This window comes from Daldinia childiae, assembly GCF_008694065.1.
Source record: "Daldinia childiae strain JS-1345 chromosome Unknown Scaffold2, whole genome shotgun sequence".
Classification (NCBI taxonomy): domain Eukaryota; kingdom Fungi; phylum Ascomycota; class Sordariomycetes; order Xylariales; family Hypoxylaceae; genus Daldinia; species Daldinia childiae.
In genome coordinates this window covers 593144-610706 of record NW_022984643.1, presented here as the reverse complement: position 1 = coordinate 610706, position 17563 = coordinate 593144, and the positions used below count along the sequence as shown (strand labels likewise).

The 17563-nt window shown below is 44.2% G+C and overlaps 6 protein-coding genes across 6 annotated transcripts; 4 read left to right on the top strand and 2 right to left on the bottom strand.

The window, feature by feature from the left end:
* Positions 1 to 11: 11 nt before the first annotated feature.
* On the bottom strand, positions 12 to 1319 carry GL218_01094 (uncharacterized protein; the record flags this gene model as incomplete). The annotated part of the gene is made up of 2 exons (XM_033577541.1): positions 12 to 922; positions 992 to 1319. 2 exons carry the CDS (start codon positions 1317 to 1319, stop codon positions 12 to 14), a joined length of 1239 nt encoding a protein of 412 aa, XP_033438487.1.
* A 3169-nt stretch (positions 1320 to 4488) lies between these two features.
* Positions 4489 to 5532, top strand: GL218_01093 (Levodione reductase; the record flags this gene model as incomplete). The annotated part of the gene is made up of 3 exons (XM_033577540.1): positions 4489 to 4777; positions 4919 to 5195; positions 5337 to 5532. The coding sequence occupies 3 exons, from the start codon at positions 4489 to 4491 to the stop codon at positions 5530 to 5532; spliced, it is 762 nt and encodes a 253-aa protein (XP_033438495.1).
* Positions 5533 to 6443: 911 nt separating this feature from the next.
* Positions 6444 to 7484, top strand: GL218_01092 (uncharacterized protein; the record flags this gene model as incomplete). Its single annotated transcript, XM_033577539.1, has 1 exon — positions 6444 to 7484. One exon carries the CDS (start codon positions 6444 to 6446, stop codon positions 7482 to 7484), a length of 1041 nt encoding a protein of 346 aa, XP_033438494.1.
* An 837-nt stretch (positions 7485 to 8321) lies between these two features.
* On the top strand, positions 8322 to 9350 carry GL218_01091 (Acyltransferase LovD; the record flags this gene model as incomplete). The annotated part of the gene is made up of 1 exon (XM_033577538.1): positions 8322 to 9350. One exon carries the CDS (start codon positions 8322 to 8324, stop codon positions 9348 to 9350), a length of 1029 nt encoding a protein of 342 aa, XP_033438493.1.
* Positions 9351 to 13135: 3785 nt separating this feature from the next.
* Positions 13136 to 16087, top strand: GL218_01090 (Calpain-8; the record flags this gene model as incomplete). Its single annotated transcript, XM_033577537.1, has 3 exons — positions 13136 to 13319; positions 13394 to 14175; positions 14234 to 16087. 3 exons carry the CDS (start codon positions 13136 to 13138, stop codon positions 16085 to 16087), a joined length of 2820 nt encoding a protein of 939 aa, XP_033438492.1.
* Positions 16088 to 16463: 376 nt separating this feature from the next.
* Positions 16464 to 17409, bottom strand: GL218_01089 (putative kinetochore protein; the record flags this gene model as incomplete). The annotated part of the gene is made up of 2 exons (XM_033577536.1): positions 16464 to 16954; positions 17028 to 17409. 2 exons carry the CDS (start codon positions 17407 to 17409, stop codon positions 16464 to 16466), a joined length of 873 nt encoding a protein of 290 aa, XP_033439450.1.
* Positions 17410 to 17563: the final 154 nt, after the last annotated feature.

Sequence of the window (17563 nt, the reverse complement as noted above, 5' to 3'; positions counted from 1 at the left end):
TGTGAAGTTTGCTAATCATATGTTATAGGCTCGCCTAGTGATTTGCCGAGCTGTACCAACGTCTTTTCATATACCTGACCTACATTTAGTTGCAGCTCCTCCTCTTCTTCATCTAACTCTACACTTGGCTCGCCCATATCCTGCTCAGTATCAGGGGCCATATGTATCGTTGATGGAGGAGTAGTAGAAGTGTTAAAGCTGGCTTTTGTATTCGAGGCTGTTTCGTCATCGGAATCTTCATCGTCATCTACCATCCAATGGAACTTGCCGTCTGGCTGATATGGACCGGGTCCATCAAGAGCCGGAACTGGACTCCGAGCCCCTGGCGCAGCATCACTAAACTTCGGCGTTGACTCCTCTTCCTCAACTTGTATTCTTTTCTTATCCTCTGGTCCTTCGTCGCCTAAATCGGTAGCGCTTGCTTTACGTTTAGGTATAGCATGGCGTGGTTCTTCGACATCACCCAAGTCTGTGTCATTTTCAAAGTCTATAATATCTTTGGGCTTAACCCTGCTATTATTATTACCGGTGTACGGAATAGGTGTCTGTATTAATCCCGTAGATAATGAAACGCCGATGTTTCTCCTCGTAGGTAGCTGTTCGATATCATTATCATCATCGCTTGCGTCTGCGTATGCCCCGACATCTGGCTCGTCGCTCATAATCACTGCGACTAGCATGCGGGTCTCATCGGCAATACTTTTACAGCGCACCATATCGGTTTTCGTAAGTCCTCTACCATTGCCTTGGAGTCCTGGTAAAGGGAGGCCTGATTTTATATCGTGGCCTACAAGGAGACTAGCGAAACAGTGGTCGAGTTTCTTCAGAAGCGCGAATGTGGGCAGCGGTGATGGCGAGAAGGATGGTAGATATGTGTTAAATGCGAGTGCGACATTAAGGAGATATGGGATTTGAAGACTGGCTGAAAAGTCGGTTAATAAAAGCTATTCGAGCTTCCTTCTTTGAGGTATAAGAGTAGGATGAAACATACGTGTACCCGAAAACCAAAGTACATCAACAACATCTTCGAGATCTTTGCATAACTCGTCCATGTCCGTATAGCCGTTTACCTCATCGGCAGGATCCGGGATACCATGCTTCTTAACGTATCGGCGCGAAATGTGTAATAGTCGTTCGGAGACATAGTTTCTTGCATACTCTTCTTTCCTCGAACCCCGAGCTAGAGGTTTTGATCGCGGACGTGGGAGGCGTGCGGCTACCTTATTAGATGCTGTACTAGGAGCAGGAGAAGGCAATGAGGTGCCGTTTGGTAAGAAACCACCGGCATTGCCGTAAGCGAATCGAGGTGTTTCAACCATTTTCAAATGTGACTTTAGAAGAATATATGATATTTGAGTATTGGATTACGATCATGGAGACGTATATATACCTGTTATGAATAGGTATCTATAGTTGATGTAAATAAGATAAATTTAAGTTGGGATTTAAATGATGGGAAATGGGAAAGTTAAATAATCGACTTCAGCCTTGTGACGCCATTAGGTACAGCATTAGCCTGTCAGCTGCACATAAGCCACAACATGCCCCATATATCTCCCCATATATCGCCCCATAAAGATCATAAGCAAGGTCCCCACACAAAAGCTCCACTTGTCCCGCCAACGGAATAGCGTAACTTAAGCCCGGATTTTATTCAGCCTTGAATTTATTCTCCAATTCTTTTTTTTTTTGTATTCGATATCATCATCGCATATCACTTCACTTCACATCACATCACACAGTCGAATCTACCATTTACCCATTTTACTATTCTCGACACATACCTTCATAATGCCTCCAAAGAGAGTCGGTGGTCGTTCCAACAAGGGCGTTGTTAGCTCGACTTACGAAGCTTTCACATCTCCCGAAAATGCTTCCGTTGTACGGAGCGTAGCAATCTTCGGTGTATGTTCCCTTCTAACTACCAAATATATTAGTAACTAACACATGCTCTAGGCTGCGGTAGCTTTCCTAGCGAGTCCCTGGAGCGAATACCTTCTTCCACCGTGAGATATATAATTAAAACTTTAATCAACTATCTACGCAAAACACTAACTCCCGATTCAGAGTATAAATGTGCACTGGCCAAGAGATGAGAGGGAATCATGAATTGCAAAGCATGTACGATATGGGACAAATACAGGTGTACCATACTTGGGCAATGGATTAGGAGACGGGGATATGCATGAAATACATCTGACCGGTCTCATTAGACTGTCCAACGACATCAGAGGAAACCCCTCCACTTGACGCATTAATATGACGAACAATTCAATACCAATTTAAAACTGTGGAATTCTAGGCTGCCTCACTCGAGGAAATGTCCACCGGGTCTTTAGCTAAGGCAGGTAACTCTGAGTATTAACTCTAAGCATTAGCAATGGGGATTCGGAAACAAGATTGCAGTTTCTTACTCCTTACCTAACTTAGGTAATTATTCTACTAAGCAGTGACAATCCAAGTGAGTAATTATTCTGTTTCAAGAAGGTATATGGCCAAGTTTCTTTAATAGGTACCTCCTATATATAGTGGCCAATCTTCTGTTTAGATTCTACGCGGCTTGTAATCTTCAACAGTAACAGCCATTCTCTTCGACCTACTCCAGAGAATCGTGAATTTCTCATTAGGTCTGCCACCAGACAAGCCGCCGGTGTTAAAAAGAGGATATCGAGGGGGGGATTCCGTTGGCTTCTTGTAAGTAGTAGTGCCTACGACGATCTATTAAGGGGTCTGGATTGACTTCTTCCCTAATATATAGGTCGGCTAGGAGTTAGACCTGAAAGGACGAGGTGGCTACCCTACATTATCACTTTCACTTAGTTATCTCCTCTATGTACGTCCTCAATGCAATTAACGATCCTGTTTTTTTTTCGTATTCGCAATGCACGACGCATTAGAATGCAGTTGGAGCAGTGCCCATCACTACGGCATGTTGCTCAATTCGGTTCATAGATGGATTGTGATATGCGAAAACAAGGTATATCGGCTCACCAAAAGCGGATTTAAGCCAACCTGCAATGCAATGTATTATCACGGGAATCTATACGAGATCGAGCTTGATAATATACAGTGACATTCCTCGTCGGCTTCGAACGCCCGCTATAGGTTAAGATATATGAAAATATGGCTGGAAAAATTGTCGAATGTATGAACTTGCTATCAACAACTTAGAAACAACACGAGGAGGAACGGCCGGAAGAATCCAAAGGCAAGATCGAACAGCGCGAAGTGCTCAGAGTGACCAATAAAGCCTAAAGCAGAGAGGTATATTTTTATACCAGTAGGATTAAATATTAACAGTAAAGTTCTTAAATAGTTGAGTTAGATAGTTAGTTCGGTCAAGTATGATATATAAGGTATGTTAACCATGCATACCTTAGGTTAGGTACTTAGTTGAAATCAGCGAATATTTTCTTTACTTCCCGTGTCTTGTGACCCAACTCGGAGACAACTGTTTCTTAATGCATATTAAATATCATACTCTTTTCTTATATCTTTAGGTATTATGTACCATAATGCAGATACCGGTCTGGCTGATTACCGATTATGGACTTGCATTCATCAAGTTCATTTCTAGCTTCGGTATTCAACGGCCCCTGGCTGGGAGCAAAGCCGAGGTAGAATAGAGGAGAATAGAGGAGTATGTAGAAGGTCGTGTGCATCGGGGTTCATCACACCTATTCACCGAATCCATTACTTATTATGTATTCTAATGTAATACTATACATGTCTATTTTCGTCTTTCTCCTTTAGATATTGTGTCCGATAGAATAAGACATGTTGAACTAATAATTGACTCTATATTAGACATCGGAAGATATTTAGGTTTGTTTTAATATAACTCCGGTATAGCAACTATTACATGGGGAAGTGAGTCTACTTCCATTCGCGGTATAGATAGTTGGAGATGATCTATACTCGTTATGCTATGCCCGGTAAACTATATCTTCAACAACCCCCTTTTTAGAACACCCCCTCACCTTAGAACGATACGATTATCGACAATCTACCTATTCTCGGGGACTAAGCCGAGAGAGTAAGCAAGAGTAGTCAACAATCTACCAATAATACGAGCCTACTGAGATCATTCGAACGTATTGTCCGACAGAGATGTCCAACCTCAGCTGCATATGCATGCATCCGGCGTGATACCTACGTCAATGATCGAAAAATGTTGGGTTACCGCGGGAATAAATACGACCTATTGAATAATATATGAAGAACTCACCTATCATGAATCTTACTCGCTTTGGCTACGTAGCTAGTTGTGTAGCCAATGTTTAGCTATTACCCATATCATCCGGGGGAGCGGGCTTGTGTAACACGCCGCTATCCCATCTCTAGGTAGTTCTCTGAAGTTGGAGTAAATATTTATCTATAAAAGTATGAGTATCCCGCAATATTTACGTCTCTGTTAGTTAACCCGAGTAGAACCCCTCCTACAGTCTAGACAAATTCCTAGCTTATTCCTGACTGATCTCACGGCTAATGGCAGACCCAAAGCCCCTTAAAGGAAAGGTTATACTCGTCACGGGGGCGGCCCAAGGGCTCGGGGTAGCTATAAGTGACTACATCGCGGCACGTGGTGCAACTTTGTCTTTAGCAGATTTGCAGATAGACAAGCTCAACTCCTCGGCACAACGTATCTCTGAAGCTTACCCCGATATTCAAGTGTCGACATGGACTGTGAACGTCACGGACCCAAAGTCCGTCGAGGAATGGGTCATTGCGTCAAAGGAGAAGTTTGGAAGGATCGACGGATGTGTTAATAATGCTGGTACGCTGATCTGAATTTACGATATATAGCCATCTAGATAGATATCCCCTCTCAAACTTGTCCATACTTATCCATACTTCCCATCTCCTCCTCCAACTTTACTATAACACATTGACTAACTATCGAGATGTAACGAAATAGGAATCCTTGGTGACGGAAACCAGATAACGGAGATGAGCTACGAGAACTGGTCTCGAGTCATTGATGTCAACTTAACTGGCATGTTTAACTGTCTGAAGTTCCAACTACGCGCTATCGTAGATGGCGGTAGCATTGTGAACATGTCTAGTACTTCCGGCATACGCGGGACTCCTATCTTGCCAGCCTACGCAGCTTCTAAGCACGGGGTCATTGGTTTGAGTAGAATAGCCGCTGCCGAGCACGCGCACCGCAATGTCCGGGTTAATGCGGTGTGCCCGTAAGTATACACTATTTCTTATCTTCCCAGTTTCATGAACTGGAGCTGGTATACAGAGGACTATGTATTTCACTGCTTTTGGCTTCCCCCCTTCTACGAATATCAGATGACTCCTTAGTAACTAACTACCATTCTCTCCAGGGGCTTCGTGGACGGGGGAATGCAAGACACGCTGCGCAAGGACAAGCCTGAGATAAACTTCGCAGAATACTCAGTGCTATTAAAAGAGTACTTACCAATGACTGAGGTGGCTGCAATGGTTGGATACCTCTTAGGCAACGAGAGCAAATTCATCACTCGCGCGATTCTTCCGGTTGATGGCGGGATGAGTGGATGATTTTACAAGTTAAGCTTGACAATACTATGTTTTATTTGAGTCCCTTGTAATTCGGAGGCAATGTTTTACTTATGCTATTTGGATGAAATCTTTCCGCACCAGTCTCATTACAGTGGAAGATCTTAACATATACGATGTAGGGTTACGTTTCTTGGCCTATTGTTTGGCTCGGACTAGAATTTTGGGATGTTAACTTTACCTTATGTAGCTCAATATCTATGTGAATATTTTTTCAATAACCTTTCCCCTTAATGATAGAGGAGCACTAGAGTTTAGACTCCGCGTAAATTTATATTCTGAGTAAAATTTACTCAAGCAGGAAAGAGTCTCTAGTAACAATGAGATAATTACGAGGAATTAGGTAGGTCGTTCCATAGCTATGAGTTGACGAAGAGACTTATAACCTTGATCACGTGCCTGATACATGTCTATCAGATTCCTCCCCCTTTATTCGGCCTCCTTTATGGACCTACCTAGATGCTGATGTTATAATTATAAGTTTATATTCTTTACCTTATTATGATGAATATAATACTAGGATAGATAAGTCCAACTGTAACTATCTTCTCTAAAGGGTCATCTCTACATATCTTAGGTCTTATAACATGCCCGGAGTTTCCACCTTATTCCATTAGACCAAAGTTGAGGCGTTCTGATTCGTTAGCTTACGAATACCTAGCACATAAACTTGCGTGTACATAACAATGTTACTGGGTCACAATTTAATATTACTACCCAACCACTTTTGATACCGCGCCGCCCCGGTATTCCGTCGTCAGGGGTGTCCGTCGTTCTAACTGTAATTGGATCTCTACGAATGACACAAACCTAGGTTAGGGGTTCGCGACTGTCTCTCCTTATCTTCTACACAACAACTCCATTTCTTATTGTTCCTTTACCAGCACTCGAATATGTCTCTCGGAGCAATTTGGACACAATTCTTCCCACCGCGCAATAGCGCACCGCTAACAGACACCAACTTACCAAGCCAAGCCGGCAAGGTGTTCATCGTAACAGGCGGGTCATCAGGGATAGGATATGAGACTTCACGGATCTTGTACGGCGCGGGTGGCAAAGTATATATGCTTACACGATCGAAAAACAATGCTGAAGATGCTATTACCCGCATAAAGGCACACTATGACCAAGATGGGGGTTCGAATGTGAAGACGGGGAGCTTACATTTCATACAAATGGACGTGGCAGATTTTGAAAGTGTCAAAAACGCCACCCAACAATTTCTGTCGCTCGAGGAGCCAGATGGGAGACTCGATGTCTTATTCAATAATGCGGGTACTGGCGCTCGGAAAAATGCTCCTCAAACTCCCCAGGGACACGAATATCATTTTGCTACTAATTCTATTGGGCACCACTTACTCACCCGATTACTCGCCCCTATTATGTCTAGAACAGCTAAGAAGTCTCCTAAGGATACGGTGCGCGTAGTGTGGGCTGCGTCAGTTCTTGTCGACGTGTTAAGTCCTCGTGGTGGGATCCGGAAAGAATATTTACAGGACCCCTTCAGTATTAAGAATCAAAATGAGCTATACGCCTCTTCTAAAACCGCAAATTGGTTCCTGGCTTCAGAATTCGCACGTCGTCAATCCGAGGCTGGAGTATTCGGCACGGGAGTTGTCCATATTGCTACCAACCCGGGAAACTATATTACGGGAATATGGCGTCACGTTTCTGCGTTACTTGGATATGTTCTTAGACCTATCCTCCGCTATCCTGTGTACGGTGCTTACACGTATCTCTGGACGGCGTTCTCAGACTCGGTCACTATGGAGGATGCGGTGACGGGACGGTATGCGATTTGTGACGGAAGATGGCATCCAGGACAGAGAGAGGATCTTCTCCTAGCACTGAGGGGGGAAGAAGAAGGGGGATCGGGACGGGCAAGGGAGTATTTCGAATGGTGTGAGGAAAGGGTAAAGGAATTCCTAAACTAGAGTACTTAAACACAGAGTATGATCTTTCTATAGGGCACAGTGATATCTGAGGTAAAGCTTAGTATAGAACTATTTACATATTAGTCTCAACGATAGATATAAGGTATATATACACAACATACCATATAAGTAGCATAATTCGTTGTCAATACTTATGATTCACCTTGTACCTAATTACAGTCATGTCTTGCTTAAGTAGACATTATAAAAGAGAGAAGGATCCAGTTATGCATTAACGTATTCAGCTATAGATCCTATCCACTAACCTATAGGGGTGTGATTTTCCCTTGGAGACAAAACGCCATGCTGACCAATCGCCTGATGGACCAGTATATCTTCTATCCACCATCTCCAACCCCTCACGTCTTTTGTATCCTCTGTGTTGTGATTGTCACTACATAACACTACTTCAAGGTTATTATATCTAATTACGTATTTTTACCAAGACCCCCGTTCCACTTATAACCTACCGTATTCAATTTAAACTTATAGCCAATCATAGTTTCAGTCATGACGCAAAATATTGAAAGACTGTATGAAGATGCTATAGCTTCAGGATTACTTCCTGGCGTCTCAATTATTGCAGGAGATAAAGACGGTAAATATTCTCTCCAATTATACGCCTAATGCAAATGTTAGGTGGTGAGAGGCTGCGTATAAGATAGCTATTTAGTACTCAAAGACATTGAATTAATACTTTAACAACACTTGTTTATATTCAACTGCTAATACTACTAAATAGGCAATGAGATTTACTCCAAGTCCTTTGGAAAGGCAAGTCTCAAAGAGGGCACTGATCTTCCTTACACGGATGCCACAATCAGCAGTATTGCTTCTATGAGCAAGCTTATGACTGCGGTCGCTGCTCTGCAATGTGTCCAAGACGGGACTTTGGACCTAGACAAGGATATCAAGATATTGCTTCCTAATATCGGAAAATACGGCATTATTACTGGCTTCGACGACGACAAAAATATTGGCGTATTTACGCCTAACTCCATCCCTATCACTCTCAGGATGCTACTTACTCATACATCTGGCCACGAGTACGATTGGTTCAACCCCTTGCTTATGAAATGGCGCGCCTCACGCGGCGAAAGGCCATTCTCCGGCCCAGATGCTGAGCATATAGCTACCTTGCCTCTAGTGTACCCCCCGGGCACGGGATTCTCATACGGTGTGAACTTTGAATGGGCTGGCAAGGCAGTCGAAGCTGTTACCCACCTTAGCCTCGACGAATTCATGCGAGAGCGTATCTGGACGCCTCTAGGAATTGAAAATGACGCTAGTTTCTTTCCAAAAGCGAGGGACGGCATGAAAGATAGGGTAGCTGACCTTAGTACGCTCAACGAAAAGGGAGAACCGCCGGCAGTGGATGCCTCGGACTTCGATATGAAGGGTGGAGCGTCCGACTGCCTAGGGGGTGCAGGCGTATTCGCGACTCCAAGGGCATATTACACGTTTCTGTCCGCTGTATTTAGACGAGACCCGAAGCTCCTATCACCTGCGTTGTATGAAGAACTATTCCGCCCGCAGCTTGATGAAAAGCTAGAGCAGAGCTTAAACGACGATATCGCCTCCTCGCCGGAAAAGACGCAATACCTCGGTCTACAGATTCCATTGTCTATCAGGAAAACGTGGAGCTTCGCAGGCCTAGTAGTGAAACAAGGCCATGAGGGCTGGTTCGCGCCAAATACCGTGTTTTGGGGTGGGTTCCCGAGTTGTATGTGGTTTATTGACCATGAGACAGGTATCTGTGGAACGGCAGTCTGTCAGATTATTCCGCCCATGCATCCTAAAGTCATTGCTCTCCATGGAGAATTCCAGAAGGCTATATTCAGCCTTGTAAAAGCGAAACAGAACTAGTTATATTCCCGTATTCAAGACTCTGGAGGTTATAAGTATAAAAGCAAACGGAATATTGAAAATTGTATTGACTGGTAATGAGCGTTTGAGATAATATTCTATCGACGTCAATAAACGAAGCCTTTTTAATGTACACGTCCCAATCAATAGGTATATACCACATATATACCACATATACCTCCGTACCCAGCACAATGTTTCATTTGTCACAGTCATGGTAGCACTCATCTTGAACCCCATTATTACAGGCTGGGTCACTTGGCTCAGTACAGATCCAACTCTCATAATATTGACAGGTTTTATCTGCAAATACGATAATATTAGTATCGTGTTTCGCAATAGAGCGTTTAAAGACAACAAGTCAGTATTCGCTTGAGCTATTTCACCTACGCCGGCAAACTTTGCTCCCTGTGCAATCATCTCGAGTCGAGCACTCGCGGGTTTGGCCAAAGACACCCAGTCCAAGGGAAAGAATCGAGAGAAGTTGAGCGAGACGCATTATGCTGAAGAAGTTTGTAGTGATAATATCAATAATAGAGAATGTCGTTTTAATGTGATAATGGATGTCATAGGCGTTTAGAGTTATATCCTATAATGAGCTGATTCAAGTGTCCCGAGAACCAAGAACTCGATGGCATGCTTGATTTTTATATACACATGTTGCTTCCTCTTCACTATCTACTTGACGTATGATCGCGAATATGATCCTTATTCTAATAATTCGCAGAATATATCCAAAGCTGGAGTGACTAGATCCATTGACGAAATACTATTCATGTTCTGACTAAGAGAATCGCGGCATATATCCTAGAACATAAAAGCACGAATAGGTATGTTATGACTATACAGTCGAATAGTCCGCAATATCGCTTGATATACCTAGAATTGGTAAATGTAAGCTGACTAACGTGTAATAATCGCTTCGATTCCATAGCCATCGCATAATGTTACATTTCCTTTATTCTTGTAAATGTGACATTCCTTGCTGATAGTATTTATTAGTCCTAATATTACTTACCCTTGAAGGTCAACACTAATAACAGCATTCGAAGTCATGAGGGTATAAATACCTAATTTACCTATCATAGTAGAAAAACAATCGCCTTGTTTGATCTGTCAATCTTAGTTTTAAAGCACAGCGAACCAACAGGGATATACAAATATGTAACAACGCTGAAAACTTTTAGTATAAGTACTAAAGTAGAAAAGAAATATCCGACATGATAATTTTATCCTATATTCACATATCATATTCGGTACAAAACCTGAATTCATCATCATAACCCATAATCTCTTAATATCTGCGTATCAAAAACCAAGAATTCACAATGGAGCCAAAGCTTCATTTCGACGTCATGGTGAGAATTGCCCAGGAGATGGAGATCTGGCAAGGTCTCAGAATGGGACGTATGAACAGGAGACTAAACAGTGCGGTCTTCAACCACGCCGTAAGATATGTTTACGAGAATCCACATCGATATCGTGCTCTTCAACCGATTGAGTATGCTTTCGTAAATGGTAATCTTGAATTGTTAACTTTTTTTCGTGATATAGTAGTTTCAAGTAATGTGAGAGCTCCACAGGGTTGGTCGCACATAGTGGATTTTGGTTCAGTTGTGCGAGAAGTTCTCGACTTCGATTCTATGAGGCAATGCCTCAGCAATCCCGAGGGATATAAATGCTTGGAACTTCTCATCGACACGGCTATTTCGACAAGCACTGTGCCTTCTCTAGACCTCTGGGGTATCGATAAACCTTCAATGTTACTGGGAAATTCTATAAAGGAAAACCAAATTACCGCCGTCGCAGTTATCCTCAGGCGGCGAACAGAACTTGGCCTTAGCCTTTTCTTGGACGAGATGTGCATCCATAATATTCCTGTAATAGATGGTTATCTTTCCCAGTTTGATCTCACGACAGAAATGATCGAATGCCTCATTGTCTGTACTGGTTTGCCATTTCATACCGCCTGTAACATGGGATTTGCAACTGCCGTCGACTTTATGCTTAGGAATCACGCCGATGTACAGAACAATATTGACCATGTGTTAGCTGGTTTCGATCATCTTCTTGAGTGCGTGTCCTGGCATGGTCATCCGGATGGAGCAGGCCGAAATATTTTGGGGTGTATTATGGTGCTTAGCGGGTTTATTCAGACCAAAACCGGACAACCAGTCCCCGCCAATATAGCAGAGAAGTTGCTAAATCAAATATGGAGAGTCATTATTCCATTTATAAGATACGAAGGGGGCTATGGTGACGCAGAAGGCGTAACCCAAGAGCAATTGATAGACGTGATGATTCAATCTGCCAGGTGCCAGCAATATGCTAGAATATTCAATACCATCATCGACTTGAATCCAAGGTATTCATATATTCCGAGGACCAACGCCGATGGGAGCCCACGGCTAGGACAACTACGCTTTGTCGACCTTGTTAGACATGAAAATATTAGTCTTCCCCTGAATTTCAACTGGAATTCGTGGGATGAACATATTTTCAGCGGGTTCCGATCATAACCGAAGATGTTCTCAATTATCCATATTAAGAGTAGATGGATTACATGAGAGGTAGATATACCAAGATTAGTATTGCTTTATACAAAAGTATTGTTTAGTAAATAGGTAGGTAATCATTTACATATTCTTTTCATAAGTCTTTGTTTATTGTTAGTTGGTTAATTATTGGTTCCTTTTCTTTAACAGGTAGTTACCTATCTTTTCTTTTAGTTTCTCATAATTTCCGAGAGCCGCAAGATCGTACCAAATGAGGAAATATTTTCAACATGAAGATCATCAAATGTATGTTACCTATTTGATGTAACTATGTAGAAAATTCGGTATGATAGATCATGTCATATGTAATGTAAGACAGAAAGACCCATAAAATGAAGGCTGGGTACTAGAATTTCTATTGGCTAATATCTGAGTTTTAGCCCCCAATTTACAAGCAGGCTGAACCAGGCTTTCCCAAACTTATCTTAGCATTACGGGATAAGATCCACTTATGACCCATATAGAGCCCTGCAACATTCCATTTTATACAATAGCTACGACAACTACGACCAATTACTAGTGTATGTATAGCACTTACCGAACATTATAGTACTTATTATGTTAGGTACTTATTATAGTACCTATTATAGTAGTACCTACCTCTTACCTACATATGTACATGCTACATGTTATATGTAAGTTAGGTACTCAGTAGCTTTTCCTTTTCCCCTCCATCTTCTTTCTTCAATGTCGCATCGTCTAAACATAGGTAGGTGTATTTCTACTTTTTACTTCTACTTCGTATACTTCTATGCAATAAGCAAGACTGGTAGTATAAGTTCTAGTCAGCATCACACCATGTCACAATATCACAAACAGTTGCATGAGCTGAGCTATTCCTTAATTAATGCAGACGTGACTCCTCTGCCCTCGGTAAACCACATTTTTCTTCTGTCTACATACTACATAATCCTCGTCCTAGTGTCAACCTATGTTTATAAGTTACAAATATTTCCTTCACCTTTTCCCTTACTTCTCACTTACACATATCACCTTCTCCATCATTTTTCTCTTTCCCCCCTTAGCTGTTTCTGAACTAGCACAGCCCCTCCTCTGCTTGTCAAATAGCTAATCGTACTAGCTATTTGTATTTCTCTCCGTTTACCTTCTCTTCTCTTTTCGACTTGACGAGAAAAGGTAGGTCCAGGTGACTGTTTGTCCCCTACGTCTTCGTGTTACTTGTAACTTAGGATCTCGTGCTATCTCACCTGGGTCTAAAATAAAACAACCATGTCCGACATTGACTCAGCCTCGTCTTCGGAGGCAGGATATTTAGACCGTGAAGCTAGAGACCGTACCGTGATGGCCATGGTGCCCGTGAGCATGCAAACCCCTAAGAAACCTAAGAAGCAGACCCCCCAGGAAGCGATTGACGAATTTTGGAAAAAGTTTACAACTAAAGCTCCCGGAAAAGGTTCGTACCCTCATTGCCATATTACCTTAGTATACTAGTTTTCGAGCGTGACATTATTAACTCACCTACACTAGCAACTACTATTATCCCGCATAACGAATATGCCGAGAAAGCGGCGAAGAGGTCTACCAAAGCTATTGGCACAAATACTCAGACGTCATACGAAGAAGCTGCTGCTGTCTGTAGAGCCAAGGTCGCCAAAATCGTCAAGGAGTGTCGCCGTGTAAATCAAAAATATCGAGATCCGCACTTCGATCTCGAGATCGATTTGAAATGGGGTAGCCGAGATACTCTAGAATCCCTTTGCAACACTAAGGAGAAAGCTGAATCGTTCTTCACGCCCAAGAGCGTCAAGCGTGTTGTAGACATCTTTGACGACCCTAAGTTCTATATCGAGGGTCCCACCGCCAATGATGTCAGGCAAGGTCGTGATGGTGACTGTTGGCTGCTCGCCGCTCTATGTACTCTCAGCAACAAGCCTAGTTTGATTGAGAAGGTTTGCGTAGCTCGTGACGAGCAGGTCGGCGTCTACGGCTTTGTTTTCCACCGCGATGGCGAGTGGATCTCAGAGATTATCGATGATAAGTTGTTCCTAACCAAACCCGACTTCGATGAGAGCTTTCTCGAGCGGATACTTTGGGAAGACCGCGAAAGGATTAACTCTGAGGAGCAATATCGAAAGGCATATCAGAGCGGATCCGGAGCTCTCTATTTCGCCCAGTGCGAGCACGAAAATGAGACCTGGCTACCACTTCTCGAGAAGGCGTATGCTAAAGCGCATGGTGACTACGCATCGATAGATGGCGGTTTCACCGGAGAGGGGATCGAAGATCTCACCGGTGGAGTTACGTCCGAGGTAGGTTTTCTCTTTTAGTCATATCTTTTAAAATTGGTTTCCTACTGACATTGTGTAGCTCTATACCACGGATATTCTTGACAAGGAGTATTTTTGGAAAGAAGAGTTGATGAAGGTAAATGATGAATTTCTCTTTGGATGCTCCACGGGAATGTGGGGTGCTTGTTGGGGAGAACGTAAGGGCATCTATGAGCTTCATGCCTACTCGATAATGAAGGCTGTGGACATTGACGGCCAACGGCTTGTCCTACTCAAGAACCCCTGGGGAAAAGGTGAATGGACCGGCCCTTGGAGTGACGGGTCTAAAGAGTGGACAGCCGAGTGGATGGTCAAGCTCAACCATCGGTTCGGTGACGATGGGAATTTCTGGATCTCGTATGATGACCTACTTCGAAAGTACCAGGCTTTTGATAGAACTCGACTTTTCGGGCCCGAGTGGAAAGTTACCTCTCTCTGGACGACTCTCTCGGTTCCCTGGACACTAGACTATCACGATACATACTTTGCATTTTCTCTCGCAAAGACTGGGCCTGTTGTTCTTGTACTTTCTCAGCTAGATGAGCGCTACTACCGAGGCCTTGAAGGCCAGTACCGATTCGAACTGAATTTTCGCCTGCACAAGAACGGCCAAGAAGACTATGTTGTTCGCAGCATTAGCTCTATCCGTCTGAACCGCGCAGTCAATGTTGAACTCGAGCTAGAAGAGGGCGAATATACGGTCTTGCTCAAAATTGATGCCACTCGTTATATGGGTAAGCTACCGATAGAAGAAGTGGTGCGTAACCATGCTCGGGATCGTAGAGACAAGCTAGTTGCTGTCGGCATGTCCTACGACCTAGCTCACAGCAAGGGGAAGATTATCGAGTCTGCTGAAGAAAAGAAGGCCCGGAAGGAAGCGGAGAAGCGTAAGGAGGATAAGGAGCGTGAGGAACTCAAGAAAAAGATCATGGAGATGCGGCAACGTAATCATTATTACCGCGTCAAACATCATAAGAAGGACCAGGAGAAGAAGGCTAAGGCCAAGGCCAAAGCACTGGCCAAAAAGGCTGCGAAAGCCGACAAGTTAAAGGCCAAGGAGGCTGACAAACAGGAGACCAGTTCTAAGGAAGAACCGTCGGAACCCGCAGATAAGCACGTTCACGTATTATCGCCAAGCTCTATCCCAACGCCAGAGGACCCTAAGAAGGAACCGACTTCTGAATCGAGTACAGATCCCAAAGTGGAGACGCCCTCTACAGAGCCTGAAAAGTCTGCTATAGATTCACCGTTGACATCCAAAGAGCATCCTACTGAAAACCCCGAGATATCTAAGGAATCTAAAGTAGAGGGTACATCTGAGTCTGAGAAGGTTGATGGCAAAACTGAGCCGGGTACAGAAGGACTGCCCGATTCCAGCGTTACTTCGTCAAATAAGGCAAATGTCGGTAAAAAATCAGATGAGAAGGGGGTAAAGGAGACGGAAGATGAAGAGGATGACTCGTCTGATGAGAGTGATATATCGTCTGTTTCCGAGATTAGCGACCGAGAGCTGGACTATGAGTTCAAGCGTCACGCCAATAGTGTCGCCCCTCTTCCTCCTTCGCCACCACCTCCTGTCGAGCCGCCGGAGGAAGAGGACGAGTTTGAGAAAGACCCGTGGAATGCTGTCGCTACAGTCGGTCTACGCGTCTACTACAAGGTGTCTGATGAGGATAGGGACAAGGAGATTGTAAAGCTACGCGTCGTCCGCCCGAACCCCTACGCTAAGGACGATAAGAAGAAAGGCGAAGAGGAGGATGAGGATGAGGAGAATGAAAAAGAGCCCAAGACCTCTAAGGGCTTAGACGTCGATGATAGTTCTAAGGATGCCACGCTTGAAGGTAGCCAGGAGCAGAGGAAGAAGAGCATCATGTCTCTTACGCCGCAAGCTTAGCTAGGGTAAGGATCCGAATAATGAGTTATGAGGAGTAAGCTATTACGAGTATGATTGGATGAAGGAGAATGGAACCTGTATGACTATAACAGGTACCTAGGTAGAGATTGAGAATAATAGTCCAGTAGAATACCTACTCCATTCAGTTACTTGAATATAAATATCTCTTCTCATATTATCGACCTTGTATAGCTAGGTATGAGGTATGTAGATATGTACTACTAGTATAAAGGGGGGTATCATTATTCTTCCGTAACGTCATGGCGAGTCGACTATCAAACCAGATCAACTGGCCGCTCCAAAACTCGAGACGCCACTTTCTTTCTTCATCTTCAAGTCCACACGCAGTATCAAAGAACTAGATTTCTAACACATATCAGAGCCCGTCAAGCAACCTCTCAACCTTGCCTCTTTCTATGGCCTCCAGATCCTCCATCGCGACGTCCTCGCCGGGCTCCGGGTCCGGTAACTGGGCGACGCGGGCGGCGACACGCACGAGCAGCACGCGCATGCGCTCGAGTTCCTTTTCCATTTCGCCGTCGCGCGTGACGAGGTTCGGTTGCACTTTCTCGATGCCGGATTCGTTTGCACTATCACCACCACCACTACTTTGCGGGTTGGAGGACTCTAGACCGGAAGAGGAGGAAGATGTAGTAGTATTTGTGGTGGAAGAAAAGGGGGCTAGTAAGTTGCGCATTCGACGGAGACGATCGAGGCGCGCGCGGGTTTCTTGTCGCCGCGAGGAGAGGATTGATAGCGAGGTTGCGAGGTCGGCGTAGCGTAGGGCTTCGGCGGGGTGGGCTTCGGATTGCGAGGTCGAGTGTTGGTCCCACGTGTTAGGGAGGGAAGCAATGACCTCGTCAGATGCTGTATTAGAGATAGGTTAGCTGGTGTTTTTATAATATGATATGATATAATATTGTAGAAGAAGTAAACATACCAAAGTCCGCACCCACCATCAAAAACTTGGGCCCTCTACCACCTGACCCCGTTCCTACATCTTCCCCATCCTCATCATCCTCCCCTCTCCCGCCTTCCCCGCGCACAGCTCTCTCCGCAGCCTCCAAGTACAACGTCTCGATCTGCTCCGCGACATGCCGGCTAGCCTGGGGCGCATACACGCGGCGGGCGTGTTGTTGTAAGATATGATTCGTGCGATACAGCACCTCGTCGACGACGCGATCGCTTAGGCTGCCGCCGTTTTCGGGAACGCGCTGATTAGATGTGCGCCATGTGTTACTTGGTGCGAGGGATTGGGATAAGTGGAGGGTTTGCGCGGTAAGGAAGGAGGATTTGTGGGCGAGGATCGTGGGGGGCGCCATAGCGATGGTGGTGGTGATGGTGATGGTAGTGGTGGTGTTCTCTTATAGTAGAGCTAAGATATAGGGCGCATTGTTTTGAAGGGTTTAATTCTTTGAGTGGTGATACATGGGAGAAGTATGGTGTTCTAATTGGGTTATTATTTGTATAGTTGAT